This window comes from Solanum dulcamara, chromosome 5 (assembly GCF_947179165.1).
Source record: "Solanum dulcamara chromosome 5, daSolDulc1.2, whole genome shotgun sequence".
Classification (NCBI taxonomy): Eukaryota; Viridiplantae; Streptophyta; class Magnoliopsida; order Solanales; family Solanaceae; genus Solanum; species Solanum dulcamara.
In genome coordinates this window covers 58,353,327-58,378,486 of record NC_077241.1, presented here as the reverse complement: position 1 = coordinate 58,378,486, position 25,160 = coordinate 58,353,327, and the positions used below count along the sequence as shown (strand labels likewise).

Below are 25,160 nucleotides of genomic sequence, written 5' to 3'. Positions count from 1 at the left end.
TTGCTTATCTTGAATTATTGATTTAAAACCTTGGAGTTGTGAGGAGTCCCAAAAGATTTCTTAAATGAATAGAGGAATGATTGGATAGATTTGTATGTTGTTATAAATGCATATTTAATCTACTCTTGAAAGATATGATTGAGATTGATCGGATAGTATGATTGGGAGAGGTTTGATTGTGATAGAGTTGATGAATTGACAAGGTTGTAAATGAGACTTGTCGATATGATTTGACTGAGTTGATTGGATGGAGTTTTATGAGAATTGAGTCTTGGGAGAAGTATCGAGCATCGAATTGGGTAAGAGTAAGTAATAACTCAAATCCAATAACTACGTCGCCAAACGTAGGAGGGGATGGAACCGTTAAAATCGGATGCATCCCCAAAATTATTGTCCTGACATTATAGGACTTGGTTGGATTGGATCCATGATTGGTTGATTCGTTCATACCCTGGCAAAGTATGAACGGACGCGGCAACAACGTCGGTTTGTTGTACTGTCACTAGCTCATAAGTGATGGTTGTCGGATAAGAAAAACTCCCATATAGATCTTGATAGTACTCTGAGTCGGATTGAGTTGAATTGTATGTGAATGGTCCCGTTTAAACCATATTCTTGTCTATACTTAGGACATTTGATTGAGTTGTTATTCTTTCTGAGTTGAGATTCCGAATTGGTTTGATTCTTTCTGATGTTGTTTCATTCGGCCATTTTACATACTCGTATATTCCATGTACTGACGCCATTTGGCCTGCATCATTTCATGATGCAGAGACAGGTACTAGAGATCATTAACTGACACACCGTTGAAGATCTCCCCACCTCCAGCTAGTTGGTGAGTCCTCCCAGTTTCCGGAGGATACTGAGATTTTATTTATAGCTTTATTTTGTTTCCTTTATTTTGATTGTTGGTAGCCATGGACTTGTCATAGGCACCTCCTAGATTGTTGATAGAGGCTTCATAGACTAGAGTGTGGAAGTGTTGAATTGTCTGTTTTGACTAGTTTTACTATAGTTAGATACTGATTGGGTATTTGTTTGGCCTTTGGCCCTAAAATCATGAATAGTATTCTTATAATAGAGTCTTCCGCCGATTGATTGTAAATGAATGAAAGTGTGACTGGACCAAGTGGTTCGCTTGAAGGCTAGAAATAGCTTTCGAGTGTCGGTCACGCCTAGGGTACCCTCCCGGGGCGTGACAATTAACCTATCAAATTAAAGATATATGAGACTTCTTTCCAATGCCTTTAAGTTTGCATCATTTGGAGTTTGGAATAGAAAGTTATGGTTGTTTTACTGAAGCATGTTCGGATAGGACAATTCAGCGAGTTCACTGGCCAATTTGGCAACTCGGGAATAGTTCGGCGAGACCCTAAATTAGATCGCCGATTGGACCTAAAAACCTCCGCAAACTATTATTTTAAGCAATTTAAAGAACCCTTTCAGCGACTCACCAAATAGTTCGGCGAGGAGACCTCTAGCTCGCCGATTTGGCCGACGAGACTCATAAAAGGCCATTTTTTAAAAAAATTATGATTTTTCATACATTTCCAAAAGGGTATTATTGACGTTTTACCCTCAAATAACTTCCATAAGTCTACCTTATAGCCTTATAACCTCCCCCATTCATTCCAAACCCTCAGACAAATTAAATTCGCACATTCTAAGTTGTTTCAAGAGGAGAAAAAAAGTTAGGGTTCCAAGAGCATTCATCGAGTTCTTCAAAATTCTTCAAAAATCTAATTTTTCCAGGTATGTAAGGCTAATAACAACGTTGGATTGTGTTCGCCTATATGTCCTACATCTAATCCTATCAATTTTTGAGAATGAGTTGAGTCTAACCAGTTTTCTTGAATTCTGAATGAGTTAATTCTTCTCCTATTGAGTTCCTTATAATTATGTGTTGAGGTTATTGTTGTTTTGTACCTCTCAATTTATTGGAATTGTTGTTCATGGATACTTTCCCGTGAATCCTATTTGATTTGATAATCATAACTTTTACATATATATTTTTTAGTAAAGATGATGGATTTTATGCATTGATGAAGAGAGTGATTTGAACAGTATTATATATATATATATATATATATATATATTATAGAGTCTAAATGAGTATGAAAGTCGAAAATTATTGATTGAAATTGAGAAAGAGTTTTGACGGGATGTGAATGATTTTGAAAGCATACTTTACTCGAAGAACTTGATGATTTGAGCATGAGCATTGATTTCAAATGAGTTTGAGTTTTCATATTAATTGAGTTCTTAATTTATTAATAATTTTATTGAGTCTTAAAGCATGATTTGTGAAAGTCTTAAATAAGCATGAACCGAGCATGAGTTGAGTTTGAAAGGTTCTTAAACTTTTATTATTTTGAATAAAGTATTTTGAGTATAAATGATTGTTTGAGATAGAGTTTTGAGGAGATTTGATTGAGCTTTATAGCATATTTGTTTTAAATGAAAAAGCATGATGATTTGTTATGAGACTGAGTTTTGAAAAGGGTCTAATGAGATTCGATAAGATGATTTAAATATTTTACCTGATAGATATGAGCATCATATATTTTGGAAGAAATATTGAGCACCGATTTGGGTAAGAGTATAATTACAACTCAAATTCCATGAACTACGTAGCCAGCGTAGAATGGAGGGTTAAACCTCTTAAGTCTCGAAACGATGGACTTTGATTGATTGTGGATCTAATGATAGTGATTCATCCCTTACCCTGGCAAAAGTATTAGACGGGTATGGCAATGACACAACTTTGTTGTACATCACTCGCTAATATGGTGATGGTTGTCAGTTAGAAAAATACCATAATAAAATGAATGGTTTATTTGGTTGAGTTGCATATCATTGAGTCTATTTTCAAAGCATTTGCTTATTTTTAAACTTGCATCTTTATTGAGTTGAGTTATTTTTGAGTTGAGTCCCTTAAGTCGAATTGAGTATATTTGAGTAAGTTTCCTTTCATCTATATTACATACTCGTACATTCCATGTACTGACATCATTTCGCTTGCATCATTTTATGATGCAGACACAGGTATTAGAGATCTTCAATAGGAGTACCATTGAAGATCCATTTCCTTTATGATAGTTGTACGACCTCCTTGCTTTCAAAGGTATCATAATTATTTTATTCGTTGTTTATGAGTAGTTTCTTTCGAGGTAGCCATGGTCTAGTCTCGTCACCTTCTTGATAGTTGATAGAGACTTCATAGACATAGGCTGAGTAGATTGGAGTTGACGTCCCTTTTGAGTCTATTTTGCTCAAATTTTTATTTATGAAATTGGGTTGATTTTCAAATATTGTCTAATTAAAACTATCATTTTATTTGAGTTGTCGAACTGGTTAGCCCACTAGAACGTCTCTTGTTATTGCATTGAGTCTTCCGTTAATTGATTGAATGAGTGATCGGATCAAGTGGTTCGCTTGAGGACCAAAAATAATTTTCGAGTGCCCACCACGTCTTGAATACCCTTTCGGGGCATGACACATATACAATTACATAGTCTCTTACACACAATTATGATAAATCGCTAACCCCTATCTTTACCATTTTACTATCAATATATGTAGTACAATTAGGGCAGTTACAAGCATACATATGTATAATACGGGAGGACACTACCAATTACCTCAAATTCATTAGACAGACTTTTATACCCATGTCACATCAAGTTTGACCATACAAATTCCCATGTTTCTGCCATAACCCGTGTCTGAGAGCCTAACCATGAAACCTCTCGCTAAATTCCTTTATACTAAGCAACAGATATAGATTTACTATTCAGATAAGAAAAGCCTAGCCTACCTGGGTGCCAAGCAGCTGTGGAGAGATAATGCGGCTCCAATCATAGATTCCAGATGTTGGATAAGTAAGGTATGTCTAAAGTCTGCCGGTTGGAATCCTTCCTATGCTGAGATTCTTTCCTTCTCTCTTTCCAAGTCTAGAGCAGCCTTCTGAGGATTTTTCAGATAACCCTCGCCTCTAACTTGAACTTAGGGCCCAATTGATGCAATTTTCCTTACAATTCTTATGTTCTTAAGTAACGACGGTTCGGATCATTACAAATATTCCCAACTATAAGATATTAATTTCGACCAAAAAAATTGTTTTTTATCTGCTTTGAAACTGTGATGACTTTTTTAGTCTTAATTTCTAATTGAAATTGGCGGGCCAATTAGATGTTAAACCTATCATTTTTTTAAAATGGTAATTTGAAAGTAAGTATATGCCTCATAGCCTCAAGATTTTGTAATTCATGACAAAAACAATAATAAGATTAATATATTAAAAAAATATTCTATGACTTAAAGCAAGCCTAATGGGCATGGTACTTCAACATTCATTCTTATTTTCAGGAGAATAATTTTGAAAGAAGTAAAAATGAGTTTACTCTTTGTGTAAAATGAGTAGGTTAAAATAATATTTTGGGGGTTATGTTTTTACGTTGACAATATAATCTATATGAGGTAAGTTAGGGGTTATGAGGTAAGCTAAATTTTAAAATGTAAACTTTACCTAAATCACATACTGAAAAGGCCCAATTACGATGTATCCCTCATTTTTATGAAATTACGCGATTTCCCCTTTTTTCAAATTTTTGATACATTACTTGTTGTGCTGATACATCAGTTTTTGGGTGTAAAACAATTAGTGTTGTTGGATTATTTATGGGTAGTAACGTAATTCAAGCTATGATTGATTATTTCAATCAATTACCATGCTAATTAAGGCAAAGAATTCTTTAAAAAAAGAAACAGATCTGACTATGAAAGAAAACTCAAAAATAGAGCATAAGTTCTAACAAAAAAGGGTGTGTTTGGTGCTTGGAACTGCAAAAATAGGGAAATAGCAACTTATACAAAACATACTTTGGGTAGGAAATTCGAAGATATCCTAGTATCAAACACAATGAAGTGTTCGAGAATGAAGGTACACACCAGTTATTTTTTTAAGTAGTTATCTACTTGATACATAGTTGCTTGATACATAGCTATAGGATACATCAGTTATGTATTTCCTGTTATCAGTATTACCTGATATATCAGTTCTGATATATCATTTCTGTATTTGATACATCATTGCTGATATATATCTGTGATAATTATTTACTGCAGGTTGTTGCTTCATCAGAATATCTTTATTCTGTTTATGAGTCAGGCATAAGATACATTGTGTGTCTTGAAAGAAAAATATGCAATTGTGGCAGGTTTCAACTAGACGAGATACCATGTCCAGGGGCGGATCTACATGGACTCCAGGGGGTTCATCCGAACCCCCTTCGTTAAAAATATATACTGTATATATAAAATAATTTTTTTAATTTATGTGTACATATTTAATATTGAACCCCCTGAACATAAGCTAAAGGACTAGCTCAGTGGCAAAGGGGGTTCAACATTTTGCCTTATCTTGCCTTAGGTTGTGGGTTCGAATCTGAATAACCACACTTTTTTTCTTCTGATTTTAGGTACATTTTTAGGCTAAGTTTTTGATGTTTTTAAAATTAAATATAAATTAAAAAACAACTTCTTAATATATTAATTTTTTTTAATTTTAAATCTTTAATTGAAAAATTACCAAATAAAAAAAAACCCTCTTTTTCTAACTTCTAGGGATTTCATTGTCTTATTTTCTCTCCAACTCTTCTCTTCTCCAATCGACTTTCTGCTGCTCTCTTTGCTGGTTGCTTCTGTCTCTGGCTACTGTCCATTTTCTATTGCCGCTTTCCATTGCCGCTGGCCGCTGTCCGTTGCTCGCTGTTGTAACTTGTAGCCTGTAAGTTCTTAGTTCTTCTTCTTCTTTTTTTGTTCTAAAAATTTTCAGAATTCGTTATTGTACCCCTTTATTGTAACATTAATACCGTTTTGCCTCCTATTAGATTACATAACTATTGTACTGATCTCAGATATCAAATTGTGATACATGAATGTGTATTTTAAGCAGAATAGTGGTCGATTTGTTAAAAAAATTATGGAACCATTTATTAGATTGTACCATGCATTTTTTACTTAGATTGATTTGTATGGAACCATTTACCAAGAACTTTAGGTTCTATACTGATTGATCATGTCAGGGATTAGTTAATTTATGGTTTTAATTTTTAAGTTGTGATTCTACTCTCTAATGATTTTTTTGATTTGATTTCTTCATCAGAAATTAGAAAATTCTCTCTTTGTGTGTGTATGTGTCTTTGTTTTGTGTACATATATAGAGTAATTTTGGAGATTCAAAGCAAGTTGATAAGTTCTCCATGTTTTAGGTTAATTGTTTGTTTTCATCGTTCTTTCTTTGTACATTATAATAAAAATTTGAAAATATAGTCATCAATTTAATTGGGATTTATAAAACAATTTTCATTGTATAAGTATCATTGTCAAATTTTAAACTAATTGGTACTGATCTCAATTCTGATATCTGAGTTTTATTTTGCGGACGAAGGTAACCTTAGTGCGTTTGTCTTTTTTTGGCTTTGGTATAATGGTATGTATTGTATTATTTATGTTCTCTTTACGATTCAGTCTTAAGCTTCAATGAAGAAGTATTTCACCAAAGTTTTGAAATCAAGTTTAGCCTCTCATAGTCATAGTCAATCTAACCAAGAAGAAAATGCTAATCATTCGGAAGTATCATTACATTCTTCTCAAGAATTTTGATTTGGGTTCTTTAAAGTTTGATTCTGGTGAAAGAATCTCAATATTGAACTATCATCCAAATTATCGTGATGTTATTAGAAGAGCATACCTTTTGAATGGTCCTTGTCAACCTCGTCTAGCGGTGCATGAGTATCCTCAAACAAATATTTCTGGATCAATACGTCGTTTTAATCATGAATGGTTTGATGATGTATATCATGATTGATTGGAGTATAGTGTTAGTAAAGATGCAGTCTATTGTTTGATTTGTTATCTATTTAAAGACCATAACATTCATCAAGGAGGAGGTGAAGTATTTTCAAGTGTTGGGTTTAAGAGTTGGAATAAAAAGAGTAGTCTTGACAAATATATTGGTCTATCAAATAGCATACATAATCAATCAAAAAAGAAATGTCAAGATTTATTACGACAACGTCAATCTATTCAATTTGCATTTGAGAGGCAATCTAATCAACTCAAGTATGGATATTGGATTCGCTTAAGTGCTTCGGTTGATGTAGTAAGACTTCTCATAACTCAGGGATTTCCATTTCGAGGTCATGATGAATCTAAATCATCACTTAGTAGGGGTAACTTTCTTGAAATTCTCTCATGGTATGCAACAAAATGTGATAAAATCTGTGATTATGTACTAGAACATGCTCCTCAAAATGATCAAATGATTTCTCCAATGATTCAAAAAGATATTGTGAGTGCATGTAAAATAGAGACCGTTAAAGCTATTCTTGAGAAATTAAATGGTGATTACTTTGCCTTGCTAGTTGATGAATCCTTTGATGTGTCACGCAAGGAGCAAATGGCTATTGTATTTCGGTATATTGATAAAAAGGGATTTGTGATGGAGCGACTTATTGACATTGTTCATGTTCAAGATACTAGTGCTTCATCTCTAAAGGAGGCAATTGTTAGTTTACTTGCTCAACATTCTTTGAGTCCATCAAGTGTGCATGGAAAATGTTATGATGGGGCAAGCAATATGCAAGGTGAGATCAATGGCCTTAAAATATTGATTAGGCAAGAAAGTAGATCGGCTCATTCCATCCATTGTTTTGCTCATCAACTTCAACTAACTCTTGTTGGGGTCTCTAAAAAGTATGTTGAAGTGGGAAAACTTGTAGTATTGGTCTCAAATATTTTAAATGTATTGGGATCTTCTTTTAAATGTATGGATGAATTACGTGATTCTCAAAAAGAAATAATTAAAGAGGCATTAGATATGGGTGAACTTACAACCGGTAGGGGATTGAATCAACAACTTGGTCTTTCAAGAGCTTGTGACACTCATTGGGGATCTCATTACAAATCCTTTAATAATTCTATTATTATGTTTGGCTCTATTCTTGATGTTCTTGAATCACTTGATCTTGATGCACTAAATTTGGATGAAAGAGCTAAGGCAATGGGATATCTCGAAGCTTGCCGAACATACAAGGTTGCGTTCATGTTGCATTTGATGAGAAATGTCTTAGAAATTACAAATGAGCTTAATAAATGCTTACAAAAAAAGGAGCAAGATATTGTAAATGCCATGCTACTTATTGAAGTAGAAAAGAGAAGGTTGCAAGTTTTAAGGGATGATGAATGGGGCTCTCCTATTGCTAAGGTATCTACGTTTTGTATCAAACATGATGTTTTGATACCTAATTTTGAGGAGCCATATGTTAGCTCTTTAAGATCATGACGAAAGCTTGCTAACTATATAATCTTACATCATTATCGTGTTGAAGTCTTTTGCAATATTATTGATTGGCAACTTCAAAAACTTAATGATCGTTTTGATAAAGTGACTACCGATTTGCTCCATGGAATTGCTTACTTAAATCCAATTAACTCATTTTCAAGTTTTAACATCAAAAAAGTAATGAGAATGGCGAAATTATATCCGGATGACTTTGATGAATCTAATATGAGTGCTTTTGAGAATCAACTTGCAAGTTATGTTATTGATGTTCGTGATATTGATGAAAGGTTCTCCGATCTAAATGGGCTTTGTGATCTTTCCAAAAGATTAGTTCAGACAAAGAAACATTCTACTTATCCTTTGGTATTCCGCTTAGTGAAACTTGCTCTACTTCTACCAGTTGCCACTGCCTCCGTTGAAAGAGCTTTTTCGGCAATGAAGTTTATCAAGAATGACTTGCGGAGCCAAATGAGTGATGATTTTTTTAGTGGTTGTTTGGTGCCTTATTTAGAAAAAGATGTATTTGATAGTATTTCTAATGATGCTATTATTAAGACATTTCAAGATATGAAACCTCGTAGAATATAATTATAATAGTGTATGTAATTGAATTTCAATTGTAAAACAATTTTTTGATATGCTAATTTGTGTGTTTGGTTTCTTAATCCCCCTTCAAGGTGGTGTAATTATCACTATGTTTTGTAATACATATCAAGATATAATAATTTCTATTATTCAGGATGTTTTTGTATTGTTTTGAAGCCATTTTATGTCATTTTTTTTGTGGAGGAAGAGTGCTTTTACTTTGAGTTGGTGTTTATTTTAAGTTTTTTTAAATATAAAAGTTTACCATTTGCAATTTCAGGAGCTAAAGATAATTCAAAAGAAACTGAAAAACTTGTACAAGGGCCCCTGCTTCTTGCAAAACAGGTATATTTGATCCAACCCATTTATTTATGGATATGATTAGCATGTTTAATTTTTTTTGAACCTCCTTCATAAAATTCCTGGCTCCGCCACTAACCATGTCCACACGCAATTGCTGTGTTGAAGAGCAAGAATATTACAGGCATGCACCCATACTATTCTGATTACTACAAACCAGAGGCGTTAACAAATACTTATGAATTTCCAATGGTTCCAATGCCAGATAAGAAAGATTGGTCTATTCCGAAAGAACTTTTAGAAGAATTCGTCTTGCCACCAAGATACAAAAGGATGCAGGAAGACCAAAGAAAGGAAGAAAAAAGTACTCTAGTGAGAAGATAAGAATGAGCACAAATTCTTGTAGTCGTTGTGGCCATGAAGGCCACAACAGAAAGAGTTGTAATTTCATTTCCAAAGAGAAATGATGTTTTGTTATGCCAGGATACATTCTATTTGGATCATGTACTTATATCTACATAGTTTTTTTTTACATTATGAGTTGTTTTTGATACATATATCAATTAACCAGAATAGTAATTGAATATCAATAATTGATACATAGATAGTTGGTAATTATATTCATTGTAAGTTACTTGGTATTGATAGTAATTTTGAATCTGATATATAAGAATAACGGATATATAAACATTCGACGTATTAAGGTTAATACTTTAAAGGTTATTGTATTAGTTTTCAACTGGATTGTGATTGATACATAACATGTTGTATTGATATAGATTGTAGATGTATCAAGAGCTGTAAAGATTGATGCATGAGATTCTGATACATAAATGTAGATGTATCAGAATCATTAAATATCAATCAATTACAATCTGATACATAAGCAATATGTATCAGAAGCTGTAAAGATTGATGCATGAGATTTTGATACATAAATGTAGATGTATCAGAATCATTAAATCTTGATACATAAACAATATGTATTAGAAGTTGTAAAGATTGATGCATGTGATTCTGATACATAAATGTAGATGTATCAGAATCATTAAATATTGATACATTACAATATGATACATAAACAATATGTATCAGAAGCTGTAAAAGATTGATGCATGTGATTCTGATACATAAATATAGATGTATCAGAATCATTAAATATTGATATATTACAATTTGATACATGAAGTAGATATATCAGAAGCATTCAAGTTTGATAAATCAAAATATGATACATAAACATTAGAAAAACTTAACAGTCTGCTAAAATATTGAATAGCCAGAAAAAAATATTTACTATTGGTGCAAAAACTTAATTGTACATTCTACTACTGTAAAATTAAAAAAAACTACTCGACGTCCATCGGTTCTCCTTGATCAGGAGGTATGCAATTCCTCTCTATTTTTTTGCTCGACCTCAAGAAGTAAGAGACATTTGATGATTTGCTCTTGAAAATTGCACTGTGGCATATCTAGATAGTGACCAAATATGGTTTGTCGAAATAATTGTATAGCTTCATCACCTATTGATGATTTGAAATCATTAATAAAATTAGTCGTATATGTAGTGCCGAATCTTAGGGAGTGTGAGGGTATCTTCTTAATGACATACTTCATTCCCTGCATTGATATGGAAACTGATTAAATACAACTTAATTTTTGTATTTAAACATGATGTATCAGAAGCATTATATCTTGATACATGAGATTCTGATGCATAAACAAGATGTATCATGAGCATTAACGTTTGATAAATGAGAATCCGATACAAAAAAAATGATGTATCAAAAAAAAGATAAGAATTTGATACATAAAGTAGATGTATCAGAAATCAGTAAAACTTTAGAAAAATGACATTTAAAAAAATTATATAAACAAGATGTATCAGATTCTCATGTAAGCTTGATACATGAGAATCTGATTCATAAATAATATGTATCAAAACCAGTAAATCCTGATATATGAGCATTTGATACAAAAACATGATGTATTAGAAAATAGCTAAGAATTCGATATATAAAGTATATGTATCAGGAATCAGTAAAATTTTAGAAAAATGACATTTAGAAAAGAAAAAAAACAGGATGTATCAGATTCTAATGTTAGCTTGATACATACGAATCTGATACATAAAATTATATGTATCAGGAGCAGTAAATCTTCATAAAAAATCACATTAAAAAAAACTTATAGAAACTCATACCTTTGGGAGATTAGGGCGTGTTGTAACCCCTTCAATCTTCTTGTCGGCTTCTTTGGGTGAATGTTGAACTTGAGATTTCGACTTCAATTTCTCACGGAGCTTATCCATCACTGATGGATCGTTATGATGTTTGGATCTAACCTCGTCCGGTGAAACAAGAATTTCTTGATTTTTATTCAACTGAGTGAGACCAACACTAAAAGATGGAGCGAATTTCATGTGTATCAGTGAACAATGTGAGGAAAAAAAATTACAGAAGAAAACAGAGGAAATCGAAGAAGGTGAGAATGAAGTGAGATACCATTAAAGGAAAAACTTGAATATACCTTACTTAGATGCTTGAAATTGAGTAATAGATGGACTGAAATTGAAAAAAAAAAACTATCATCGAGGAGGCTGAAGAATAGGCGTGAATTTAGGTAGCTGATATAAGGTAAAAGTGATGTATCAGTGAAAGAGTGAGAGAATTAAAAAAAATAGGGATTTTTGATATTTTTCCAACTAATTGAGAGTATTAGTAAATATGGTAATATAACATGTGTAAATGGGTAATTTTTCCTTTTAAAATTGCATATGAAGAATTTCGAGATGTCTGATTTTGATTTGTTGCATTATTTTCTTGGTCTTGAGAAACAGGAAATTAAGGAGAAATTTATTTTAGAAGTCTGACTTATATTTTGAACTACTTGTCTCTTACAAAATCAAACATTGCTTTCTTTTTGGCATCATATCTAAATTTATGCACAATCTAAACAAGCTTTACTTTGAAATTGCAAAGAGAATATTGAGATACATCGTTGGACAATAGAGCATGAAATTTGATATTGGAAAACTTCCATAGATATACTATATTAACAAATTTCACTTTTGCTGGCATTGCTGATAGTGATTACGCAAGCAATATTGATGATAGGAAAAGCACATCTAATTTTTTGGTTCATCTTAAATTTAGAGCAATTTCATGGAGTTCAAAAAAGTAGAAAATGGTGGCCTTATCAATTTCATAGGTCGAATATGTTGCAACAACTTCTGTAGCTTATCAAGCAGTTTGGTTAAAAAGACTTGTTGCAAATTTTATCAGAAATCAGTTGGTGCAATAGAAATATTTTGGGATAATACATTTATGATTGCGATGAGGAATAAGCCATCATTTCACTGTAAGAAAAAAGCACATGGATATTTGCTATCATTACATTTGAAGTAAAGTACTTTGAAGTATTGTGATACAAATGAGCAAACAGCATACAATTTCACAAAGTCACTTCCACAAATAAGCATGAGTTGTTAGAAGATGAACTTGGAGTTAGCAATTTTTAATGAAGGGAAATGTTAAGAGGTGATTTGAAAGAGACTTGATCAAAGTCTTTAAGAGTTTGTTAGTTTTCTTTATTTAAGCAAGTTTAGGTATTGTAGCATAGTAGCTAATTAATGTTTGGTAGATTTAAATTTTGACATTTCTAATTTCATTGTAAGCCTATTTATAGGCCACGTTAGTTGAAGGGATCATCAAAACAAAGAAATATAACATTTTGTTTATATTTTAATTGATGGGAAGGCGAAAAAGTACATTTGATGTTTGAGGAATACGAAACAGCTCATATTCTGACTCATGAAGTAGTTGTTTCTGCCTTTTTTCCACTCAATGGTGACCTTTCCAAACAGAAGCCAGTAGTAGTTTACTCCGAGTCAGATTCCATGTTTCCCATAGCTTTGAGTCCTCTTGATCTCTGAAAAAACAACATAAGAAATTTACCATTTGAAACTAGTGTTATGCATGTGTTAGATAGAAATGGAAAGTAATTTTGACACACAATTCATAAATGATAAGTAGCTACCTTCTTGGATACTTTTTCTCTCCAACTTCATAGCTCTCCAGCGACAAATCACATAGTCATGCCCCCAGGACATATCAGCTATACAAATTGGAAAATGAACAAGCTTATTACTCCAATACTAATACTTCTCCTACAAATTTTGAAGACCCCAACTCCACCTCCACCTCCAATTTTCTTGTTATCCTGCGCGGTTTCCGACGATGCAGACCCCCCACCTCCACATCCAGCGCCGTGGTGGTGGTGGTGGTAGTTAGCATCATCATTATTGGTCTTTTGGTGATTGTGGTTAACGTGCGCACTGCCTCGCTCCAGTTTGTCCAGAGAAGTCATCGCTCTTATCCCGTTGTTCCCTTCTCTCATCTCAATTGAATTCCTGAGAATAACAAATTCGTCCTATCAAAAAATCACTCAAATATATAAACAAAAAAAAATAAACTTTGCGTTTGTCTAGATCTGAGATTCGGCGAATGGGTGTTTATTGGGGGAGATTGATGGAGAAAAACTAATAAAGGGAAGAAAGAAGATTGGACCTGTAAAAGTGAATCCGATGTGCAGAAAGAGAGAGAAACAATGGATAATTAGTCCTAGATTTGAGAAGAAAAACAAAAAATGAAAGAGGAAAATGTAGGGCATGAACCGTACGATGGGAATTGTAGACAAGATTACGTGCCTTGATTACAAGATTTGAAATTATTATTACCGTGGAATGCTATCAATTGAGGACCCATGACGATTTATAAATTAGAATTTCTTCAACTTCCCATCTACAATCATCTCAACCATTGCTCACTCCACCTTTCTCCATCCAAAATATCTCAATATCTAAACTAATCAAAATTTTATAGGCATATATAAAATAAACTTACTTCTTTGTCCTTTCACAACATATAATATTCACTTAATCTATAAGTTTGTGCATTTTCTATTTTTCCATTAACAATGAGGTAGAAATTTAAATCAGTCGGTGCCGACCTTACTTTATGTAACTACAAGTAAGTATGTCCCATCTCCTGCTACCACAACAAGAAAGAGTAAATATAAGACCAAAAAATATCTCCTTTTTCCCCCCTTTTCATTCACTATATCCAATCTGAAGGATAATTATACACCTAAGAACTATCAGTCGAAGGTGGTGATTTCAAAGCCCATTTTGGGCATTGAAAATTCTCACTTTCTTTTTTTGAAAATTTATTTTAGAAAACTGTTTGATATAAAATTGATATCATTTTTAAAAAAAATTGAAATTCAAAAATTCCAAAAGTATGTTTCATAACTATCATTCCAATTCAGTCACAAACGTTCAAAAACAATTTCAATTTTTAAACTTAAAACAGCAAATATGACTCTTTCAAATACAATTTTATATCTAAAACACGCCACTGATATTTTAACAACTGTGCTTATATTCCATTCAAGACCCATCAAAACAAAGGTCATTTGATTTGATTATTCAACCCATACAAAACCACCACAGAACCGCATAATTGACCCAGGGAAAAATTTTTCAAATGGAGACGGGGAAGACAGAAAGAAAGCCTAAATTCAACTTATCTGCCAAATAAGAGTAGTAAATTAAGAGGAAACAATCATTTAATAGTAATCCACCTCATTCATTCAAGCCATGGTAAGCAATTGGCCACTTGCGTTCAATTATTTCATTCAAAATCCTTCCTCTTTTAGAGTATCTAAAAATGGGTATTATCAATCAAAGCCTACATAGACGCTTTGGTTAAAATTTCATAACATTAGCACATGACCATTCACAATACAATTTCTAGCTCATCCAATATTACCGACTCTAGTTTTATAACACTATTCAATGCAAGTTTTCCACACAATAATCTTCCCTTACTAACTTCACAACCAAGATTTCCAGTAGGACATTTAAAGTAATTTTTTCGATGAACCTGAACCCCTTGCGGTACCTAGCTCCGCCTCTAAGTACATCTTTAAACACACATTTTTAGAAGGAAAACAAAGAAAAAGTTTTACCTGAGTGTTCGATGAGAAGGAGAGGTCGCTCGCTGCCGGAGATTCAAATAACCGTTACTACAGGTAATGTTGGTGGAAGCGGGTTAATTGTCGGAATCCTTGTTTAGATTGGATCTCACAATCCGTCGATCAACTCGAACCAGATTTCTCTGAACCGCTACCAAATCGACCGAGTCATTATTATTATTATTATTGTTAATATTTTTATTCTGTGTCTTCATGCATCGAAGTCTTTTCCAGATGCCCCACTGTAACATGAAATCAGACGACGTCATACCAGCTGACTTCATCTCTTTCTGATTCTGATAATGACCTGATCTCGAATTCTTCTCCATCTGTGCCTTTAATATAACTCAACACACACAGACTAATTACAGCACCAATAAAATCAAGGATTATATTTTTGGAAATTAGCAGAAAATAAATTCATGATCAGAAATATAGAATAATCAAATCTAAATTCATGAAAAATGTCCAAATCCGGGAAGATAAAATTTATGAATCCAATACTGTTATGGTAAAACTCTACATAGAAAAATTAGATTATTATCTAAGATTAAAGGGGGAAACACAATCAATGTGTGAACAACTGCACCATCTGTATGGTAGTTGAGAAATATTCAAGGAAATTGTAGATTTTCTATCACTGAGCATCTGAAAGAAGGAAAATGTATGCTTTCTTATTTGTAAAGGAAAATGCATACTTTCTTATTTGAAAAATATGAAGACCATACAAAGCTTTGAAAGCAAAAGACCAACTTTGGAGAAATTTTAAAAAACAATGCTAGCAGAAACAATATTTCACCAATACAATAAAAGTAAATTTGGAAAAAATTAACCTCAAATTGCTTCGAAGATGCGAAGAATCAACAATTTCACCCGTAGGACCAAAAGAACTTTAACAAAATTCAGAATTAGCCCCAGAATTCTATCAAAATCGAAAGAGGAGAAAACAGAATTTATAAGCTTTTTTCTTTTTTGAAAGAATGATGAAAAAGCCGATGTTTTGGAGATGAAAATGGAGTGAATGAAAGAGAAACTGTCAGAGGACGTTCACGGCCTTCATGGAAACTGACACCGGCTAAGGGAAAGAAAATGGGCTAGTCTTCATTACCAAAATCTTTACCTTTGTAAAATAGCTCGTCCTCTTCAGAACCAAATTGAAAATCGACGGTACTCTGGAGCTATCAGCACTTGGAAGAGCGTCTTTAACAAGATTTTATGAAAATTCGGATCCATAAAGAGTGTGATACAAGAAAAAAGTTAACTTTTGTCATTCAAAAACGCAAATCAAACTCTAACTGAAACCGATTTTTACAGAACACTGATAAGCATACCTTATCTATTTTGATTTTGTCCTCATAAAACTATCAGTTGGCGGAGGTAATCTTTTCTTTCTTCGTCAATGGCGAATTGAACCGATTCAAGAAGGTTTTCGTTACTAATACTCTACAAAACTTTAAAATGACGACAATTCAGGACTTCATTCATCAGATTTTGAGTTGAATTTCGATCTTTCAATCCTAAAAAACTGATCTCTGTACTTCAGATTCTTCCAATATCTTAACTGAATCTCTCTGAATGCAGCACCTACCGAACAAAAAATGCAAAAAAATCATATCAATTACTAAAATTTACCGGAGAAACCAGAATGAAAAACGAGGAACAGTTCAAATTATATACCTCAGAGAAACATAATATCAAAACTCAAAATCCTTCCAAAGAAAGTGGCAATCCTCTTTAAAATGTATTTGCAGATCAAAAATAAATTTACCAAAACTGTAAATTTCGAAATTAAACTCATAGATAACAAGCACCACATTCAAGTCTACAAATTTGTTCATCTCGTAACTAATTTATTTCGAAGAAAAGTTGAAATTACAGAGAGGCATTTGAGAGACAATTTAATCAACTGAAGTGTGAATATTGGATCCACTTAAGTGGTTTGATTTATGTAGTAAGACTTCTCATAATTCAAGGATTTGCATTTTGAGGTCGTGATGAATCTAAATCATCTCTTAGTAGGAGTAATTTCTTGAAATTCTCTCATGGTATGTAAAAATGTGATAAAACTCGTGATTAAGTACTAGAACATGCTCCTCAAAATGATCAAATGACTTTTCCAATTATTCAAAAACATATTGTGAGTGCATGTAAGATTGAGACCGTTAAAGCTATTCTTGAGAAATTAAATGGTGATTACTATGCATTACTAGTTGATGAATCATTTGATGTGTCATGCAAGGAGAAAATGTCTATTGTTTTTCGATATATTGTTAGAAAGGAATTTGTAATAGAGCGACTTATTGACATTGTTCATGTTCAAGATACTAGTGCTTCATCTCTAAAGGAGGCAATTGTTAATTTACTTGCTCAATATTCTTTGAGTCCATCAAGTGTGCGTGGACAATGTTATGATGGGACAAGCAATATGCAAGGTGAGATCAATGGCCTTAAAATGCTTATTAGGCAAGAAAGTAGATTGGTTGATGCTAGAAACTGCTAGAAAGAGCCAACAGAAATGGAAAAAGGAAGAAAAGTCAAAGTTACCAAAAGTAACTTTTGACAGAAAAATAGTTGGCAACACGTTTTGGCAACTTTTGACAGAAAAAATAGCTGGCAACACATTTACAAAGCGCGTAAAATTTCTTTTACGCATTTTGTTCCTCCTATAAAATAGAGGGCCTAATGTCCTCATTTAAATCATTCCAGAAAAAGAAAGTAAGAATACAAAGAGAGTTTATACACCAAGATAAATATTGTAGTCTTGAGTGTCCTCTTTAGTAGTTGTTCCTTTTACAAGAGAGAAGTGTTAATTGTTGTTTTCTCCTTGTATTTGAGAGCAGTGTACTCCATATTTTAATAGTGAGATCCTTCTATTCCGTGGTTTTTCCCCTTTATCAGTTAGAGGGGTTTCCACATAAAATTCTCGTGTCTAATTTATTTTCATATTAATTGTCATATCAAACTTTAGTTGTGGTGCTTCCTCCCCCCAACAGTGGTATCAGATCCCTAGGTTATTCTGTCTATTTTATGCGAAGGTACTATTTGTGAATAGTAATTTTTTGTGAATAGTAAAATTTGGTGAAAAGTACTATTTACGTAAAAAGTAAATTTCGGTGACGGTACAATTTGTCATGATTGTTCGCAAAAATATTCAGAAATGATCTAAAAGTGTGTGAAGCAAATAACAATGTATAGTACAACAAAGTTTGACGTTGAGAAATTCAATGGGACTAATTTCTCATTGTAAAAAATAAAAATAAAAGCGATATTAAGAAAAGATAATTGCTTAGCTGCAATTGAAGGCAGACCCACAGACTTTGTTGATGACAGCAAGTGGAACGACATAGACAGCAACGCAGTTGCTGATCTATACTTGGCAATAGCTGATCAAGTGTTGTCTAGTGTGGCTGAAAAGCGGACGGCGAAGGAAATATGGGATACTCTTACAGGGTTGTATGAGGCCAAGTCTTTGCATAATAAAATCTTCTTAAAAAGAAGATTGTATACTCTTCGAATGACAGAGTCCATGTCAGTAATTGAACACATCAATACTTTGAATACTCTGTTTTTACAACTTACAACAATAGGTTGCAAAATAGAGGGGACTGAACGTGCGGAGCTTCTACTTCAAAGTCTGCCTGACTCATATGATCAACTCATCATCAACCTAACAAACAATATAGACAGTCTAGTTTTCGATGAAATTGCAGCCGTTGTCTTAGAAGAAGAAAATCGGCGCAAAAATAAGAAAGACAGACAAGCAAGTTCGCAGCAAGCTAAAACTTTGATGATGGTGAGAAGAAGACCAACGGAACGTGGCCCCAGTGGGAGTCACAATCATGGCAGATCTCAATCAAGAAGTAAGAAGAATATCAAGTGCTACAACTGTGGCAAGAAAGGGAACTTCAAGAAAGATTGTCGGTTCAAAAAGAAGAGTGAACACCCTGAGCCATCAAATACTCAAGGGAATGTTGCATGTACCTCGAATAATGGCGATATTTTATGTAGTGAGGTAATATCAAATAACGAAGGTAGAAAACATTTCGCTGATGTCTGGATCATGGACACAGGAGCAATATAGCACATGACTTCCCGAAAAGAATGGTTCCATCAATATAATCCTATCTCAAGAGGATCTGTGTTCATGGGAGATGATCATGCTTTGGATGTTATTGGTATTGTGTCCATCAAAATAAAGATGTATGATGGCACAATACGCACCATCTAAGAGGTACGACATGTAAAAGACTTGAGGAAGAATTTATTGTCTTTGGGACAATTAGATGAAAATGGATGTTCATATAAGACTCATGGTGGAGTCATGAAAATATCCAAAGGAGCACTTGTAGTGATGAAAGCGGAAAAACTTGTTGCAAATCTATATGTGCTTAAAGGTGAAACACACCAAGAAGGAGAAGCATCAACCGCGTCAGCAAGTTCATTTGAAGAATAACCGATGATATGGCATTGTAAACTTGGCCATATGTCGGAACGAGGTTTGAGGATTCTTGCTGAGTAAAAGCTTCTTTCAGGGCTCAAAAAGGTTTCACTACCCTTTTGTGAGCATTGTGTTACCAGTAAGCAAAATAGACTAAAGTTTAGCAGTTCCTCTGCTAAAAATAAGGAAATACTAGATATGGTCCACTCTGATGTCTGGCAAGCACCGGTGGAGTCCCTAGGAGGAGCGAAATTATTTGTGTCATTTATTGACAATTACTCTAGGAGAAGCTGGGTGTATCCAATCAAGAGGAAGGAAGATGTTTTTTCAGTTTTCAAATAGTTCAAAGCGCGGGTGGAACTTGAATCTGAGAAAAAAATCAAGTGTTTGAGGACAGATAATGAAGGAGAGTACACTGGTGATGGATTTGATAACTTCTGTAAACAAGAAGGTATTAAATGGCAGTTCACGGTGGCATACACTCCACAATAAAATGGAGTAGCAGAGTGGATGAACAGAACCTTGTTGGAACGGACAAGATCTTTGTTGGAAACTGCAGGGTTAGAAAAACTATTTTGGGCAGAAGCAGTCAAAATTATCTGTTATGTGATCAATCGGTCACCATCAACCGCAATTGATCTAAAAACGCCAATAGAGATGTGGACAGGAAAACCAGCTGATTATTCTCGCTTACATATATTCAGAAGTCCTGCTTATGTTATGTACAACACCCAAGAAAAATTAAAGTTGGATCCGAAATCCAAGGAATGCATTTTCTTAGGGTATGCTGATGGAGTCAAGGGGTATCGCTTGTGGGATCTCACAGCCCACAAGGTGGTAATCAGCAGAGATGTTGTATTTTTTGAAAATAAGATACAAGCAAAAGAAGGTAGCACTTCAAAAGAAAAATCAGAGACTACTACAGTTGAAGTTAAAAAAATAGAAGAAGTTCCAGTTTCTTCTGAAGCAGCACCAGAGCATGAAGAACAAGAGCAAGCTGAGATCGAAACTCCAGAAGTTCAACGATCAACTAGGGAGAGAAAAGCACCAGCTTGGCACTCAGATTATTCTATGGAGAGTAATATTGCATACTGTCTACTAACAGAAGATGGAGAGCCTTCAACTTTTCATGAGGCTATGAAAGCCCAAGAATCATCTCTGTGGGTGGCAACAATGCAAGAAGAAATAGAAGTTCTTCATAAAAATAAAACATGGGATCTTGTTCAATTACCACAAGGAAGGAAGGCCATTGGAAACAAATGGGTCTACAAGATCAAACGCAATGGCAATGATCAAGTGGAGAAGTATCGTGCAAGCAAGATTGGTGGTAAAAGGATTCGCTTAGAAAAAAGGTATAAACTTCAATGAGATATTTTCTCTGATGGTTCGACTCACAACAATTCGAGTGGTCCTGGCGATGTGTGCTACATTTGACTTGTACTTGGAGCAGTTGATGTCAAAACTGCATTTCTTCATGGAGATCTTGAAGAAGAAATTTACATGCTCCAACCAGAAGGTTTTGAAGAACAGGGAAAAGAGAACTTGGTTTGCAGGTTGAACAAATCTCTATATGGTCTCAAACAAGCGTCGAGATGTTGGTATAAGAAATTTGATTCCTTCATTATAAGCCTTGGATACAACAGACATAGTTCAGATCCTTGTGTTTATTACAAGAGATTTGGTGATGATGATTTTGTTATTTTGTTGTTGTATGTTGATGACATGTTGGTAGCAGGCCCCAACAAAGATCGTCTCACAAATTTAAAGGCACAATTGGCTAGGGAGTTTGAAATGAAGGACTTGAGACCAGCGAACAAGATTCTAGGGATGCAAATTCACCGAGACAGAAATAATAGGAAGATTTGGCTTTCTCAAAAGAACTACTTGAAGAAAATCTTGAAACGCTTCAAGATGTAAGACTGTAAGTCAATTTCTACCCCACTTCCTATTAATTTCAAGTTATCCTCAAGTATGAGTCTTAGAAATGAAGCAGAGAGGATGGAGATATCTCAAGTACCGTATGCATCAGCAGTGGGAAGTTTAACAATCGTCATGGTATGTACAAGACCTGATATTGCATAAGCAGTGGAAGTGGTTAGTCGATACATAGCTAATCCTGGTAGAGAGCATTGGAATACCGTTAAGAGGATACTGAGATACATCAAGGGTATCTCAGATGTTGCAATGTGTTATGGAGGATCATACTTTACTGTTAAAGGTTATGTTGATTCAGATTATGCAGGTGATCTTAATAAAAACAAGTCAACCACAGGTTATGTGTTTACTCTTGCTGGAGGAGTTGTAAGCTGGGTTTTAAAACTGCAATCTATCGTGGTAACATCTACGACGGAAGCAGAATATGTAGCAGCTACACAAGCTAGCAAGAGGCAATATGGATGCAGATGTTATTGGAGGAGCTCGGGCACAAACAAGAGAAGATTGCTCTATTTTGTGACAGTCAGAGCGCTTTGCATCTTGCAAAGAATCTGACATTTCATTCAAGGACAAAGCACATATGAGTTCAGTATCACTTTGTTCGTGAGAAGGTGGAAGAAGGCAATATGGACATTCAGAAAATTCACACGAATGACAACCTAGCAGATATGTTTACAAAACCGATCAACAGTAATAAATTCATATGGTGTCGATCTTTTGTTGGCCTAGCAGAAATGTAACATTATAGTAATTGGGTAGAAAGGATGGTGTGAAGACTTAATTGATTCTCAATTAAAACTTCAAGTGGGAGAATGCCAGAAAATGCTAGAAAGAGCCAACAGAAATGGAAAAAGAGAGAAAAGTCAAAGTTGCCAAAAGCAATTTTTGACAGAAAAATAGTTGGCAACACGTTTTGGCAACTTTTGACAGAAAAAATAGCTGGCGACACGTTTACAAAGCGCGTAAAATTTCTTTTACGCATTTTGTTCCTCCTATAAATAGAGGGCCTAATGTCCTCATTTAAATCATTCTAGAAAGAGAAAGTAAGAATACAAAGAGAGTTTATACACCAAGATAAATATTGTAGTCTTGAGTGTACTCTTTAGTAGTTGTTCCTTTTACAAGAGAGAAGTGTTAATTGTTGTTTTCTCCTTGTATTTGAGAGTAGTGTACTCTATATTTTAATAGTGAGATCCTTCTACCCCGTGGTTTTTCCCCTCTATCAATTAGAGGGGTTTCCACATAAAATTCTCGTGTCTAATTTATTTTCATATTAATTGTCATATCAAACTTTAGTTGTGGTGCTTCCTCCCCCCAACAGCTGATTCCATCCATTGTTTTGTTCATTAACTTTAACTAATTCTTGTTACGGTCTTAGGAAGTATGTTGAAGTGGGAAAACTTGTAGTATTGGTCTCAAATATTTTAAATGTATTGAGATCTTATTTTAAGCATATGGATGAATTATGAGATTCTCAAAAAGAAATAATTAAAGAGGCATTAGAAATGGGTGAACTTACAACCAGTAGGGGCTTGCATCAACAAGTTGGTCTTTCAAAAGCTTGTGACACTCGTTGGGATCTTATTATAAATCCTTTAATAATTTTATTATTATGTTTGTCTCTATTCTTGATGTTCTTGAATCACTTGCTCTTGATGCACGAAATATGGATAAAAGAGCTAAGGCAATGGGACATCTTGAATCTTGTCGAACATATGAGATTGCGTTCATGTTGCATTTGATGAGAGGTGTCTTAGAAATCACAAACGAGCTTAATAAATACTTACAAAAGAAGGAGCAAGATATTGCAAATGCCATGCTACTTGTTGAAGTAGCAAAGAGAAGGTTTTAAGTTTTAAGGGATGATGAATGGGACTCTCTTATTGCTAAGGTATCTACATTTTGTACCAAACATGATATTTTGATACCTAACTTTGAGGAGCCATATGTTAGCTCTTTAAGATCACGACGAAAACTTGCTAACTATACAATCTTGCATCATTATCGTGTTGAAGTATTTTGCAATATTATTGATTGACAAATTCAAGAACTTAATGATCGTTTTGATGATGTGACTACCGATTTGCTCCATGGAATTGCTTGCTTAAATCCAATTAACGCATTTTCAAGTTTTGACATCAAAAAAGTAATGAGAATTATGGAGTTATATCCAGATGACTTTGATGAATCTAATATGAGTACTCTTGAGAATCAACTTTAAAGTTACATTGTTGATGTTCTTGATGTTGATTAAAGGTTCTTCAAACTAAATGGGCTTTCTGATCTTTCTACCAGTTGCCACTACCTCCGTTGAAAGAACTTTTTCGGCAATGAAGTTTATCAATAATGACTTGTGGATTCAAATGAGTGATGATTTTTTTAGTGGTTGTTTGGTGCCTTATTTAAAAAGATGTATTTGATAGTATTTTTAATGATGCTATTATTAAGATATTTCAAGATATGAAACCTCGTAGAATACAATTGTAATAATGTACGTAGTTGCATTTCAATTGTAAAACTATGTTTTAATAGGCTTATTCACATGTTTGGTCTCTTAATCCCTCTTCAAGGTGATGTAATTTATCACTATATTTTGTAATACGTATTAAGATATGATAATTTCTATTGTTTAGGTTGTTTTTATTATTTTGAAGCCATTTTATGTCAATTTTGTTTTTTTGTGGAGGAAGAGAGTTTTTACTTCGAGTTGGTCATTATTTTAAGTCTTTTTAATGAAAGAGTTCATGCTTTCTATCCATTTACACTTTCAGGAACTAAAGGAAATTCAAAAGGAACCGAAGAACTCGTAGAAAGACCCCTTACTTCTTTCAAAACAAGTATATTTGACCCGATTCGTTTATTTGTGAATATTATTAGCGTGCTTAGTTTTTTTTTGAACCCCCTTAATAGCATTCCTGCCTCCTCCATTGGACACAAAGTATAATTTATATAGAAAAATAGGTCATAAAAAGAATCGTTGCCTCTATTAGCCCCATTAATGTTTGGTTGTCTTTTTTTGTTATATCTTTTCTTATGTTGTATGCTCTTAAGTTGTACAAGTAATTCTATACAATTTTATTTTCTTTTGGGTTAAAACATCTTTTTCACGAAGAAAAACACGTTTAAAATTTTAAATTCATCCCTTTAAAATCAAGTTTAAACAATCTTGTTCATAGGGAAAAACACGTTTATGTACATTTATTGTATCACGAAATTAAAATACGATGGCTCATTGCGAGCTTGTCTCACACATATACAAAGCCACATTCAAATCTTGTAGTAAAAAAAACGTTAAAAAGAGACATAAGAAGAAGAAGGTTTCCAAAAATAGACATACATTGAGTCCCTACAAAATGCTATGAATATGAAATAGAAATTTTCACGTTCTATAAATGCTCTACAATTAATTTTGATGATAAAAATTAGAATTTTAAGCTAATTCCATGAATTACCACCCTTTTGGAAAGTTAAGGCTTTTACGTTCAAAAATCATGTTCTTGCTAACTCAAGAATCACCCA

At 33.7% G+C, this 25,160-nt stretch overlaps 1 protein-coding gene and 1 long non-coding RNA gene across 6 annotated transcripts; one reads left to right on the top strand and one right to left on the bottom strand.

Moving 5' to 3' along the window:
• Positions 1-7,324: 7,324 nt before the first annotated feature.
• LOC129890626 (uncharacterized) lies at positions 7,325-8,347 on the top strand. The gene has a single exon (XM_055966141.1). It carries the CDS (start codon positions 7,325-7,327, stop codon positions 8,345-8,347), a length of 1,023 nt encoding a protein of 340 aa, XP_055822116.1.
• A 2,186-nt stretch (positions 8,348-10,533) lies between these two features.
• On the bottom strand, positions 10,534-15,671 carry LOC129888335 (uncharacterized). 5 transcript variants are annotated; one of them, XR_008766630.1, is made up of 6 exons: positions 13,971-14,157; positions 13,271-13,643; positions 13,003-13,162; positions 11,737-11,796; positions 11,436-11,631; positions 10,534-10,852 (listed from the first exon to the last, which is right to left on the bottom strand). It is a non-coding gene; the product is annotated as an uncharacterized LOC129888335 (long non-coding RNA). The 5 variants fall into 5 exon arrangements; XR_008766629.1 differs by having other exon boundaries at positions 10,535-10,852; positions 11,762-11,796; positions 13,971-14,155; XR_008766631.1 differs by lacking the exons at positions 10,534-10,852; positions 11,436-11,631; positions 11,737-11,796; positions 13,971-14,157 and adding an exon at positions 15,263-15,671 and having other exon boundaries at positions 12,875-13,162.
• Positions 15,672-25,160: the final 9,489 nt, after the last annotated feature.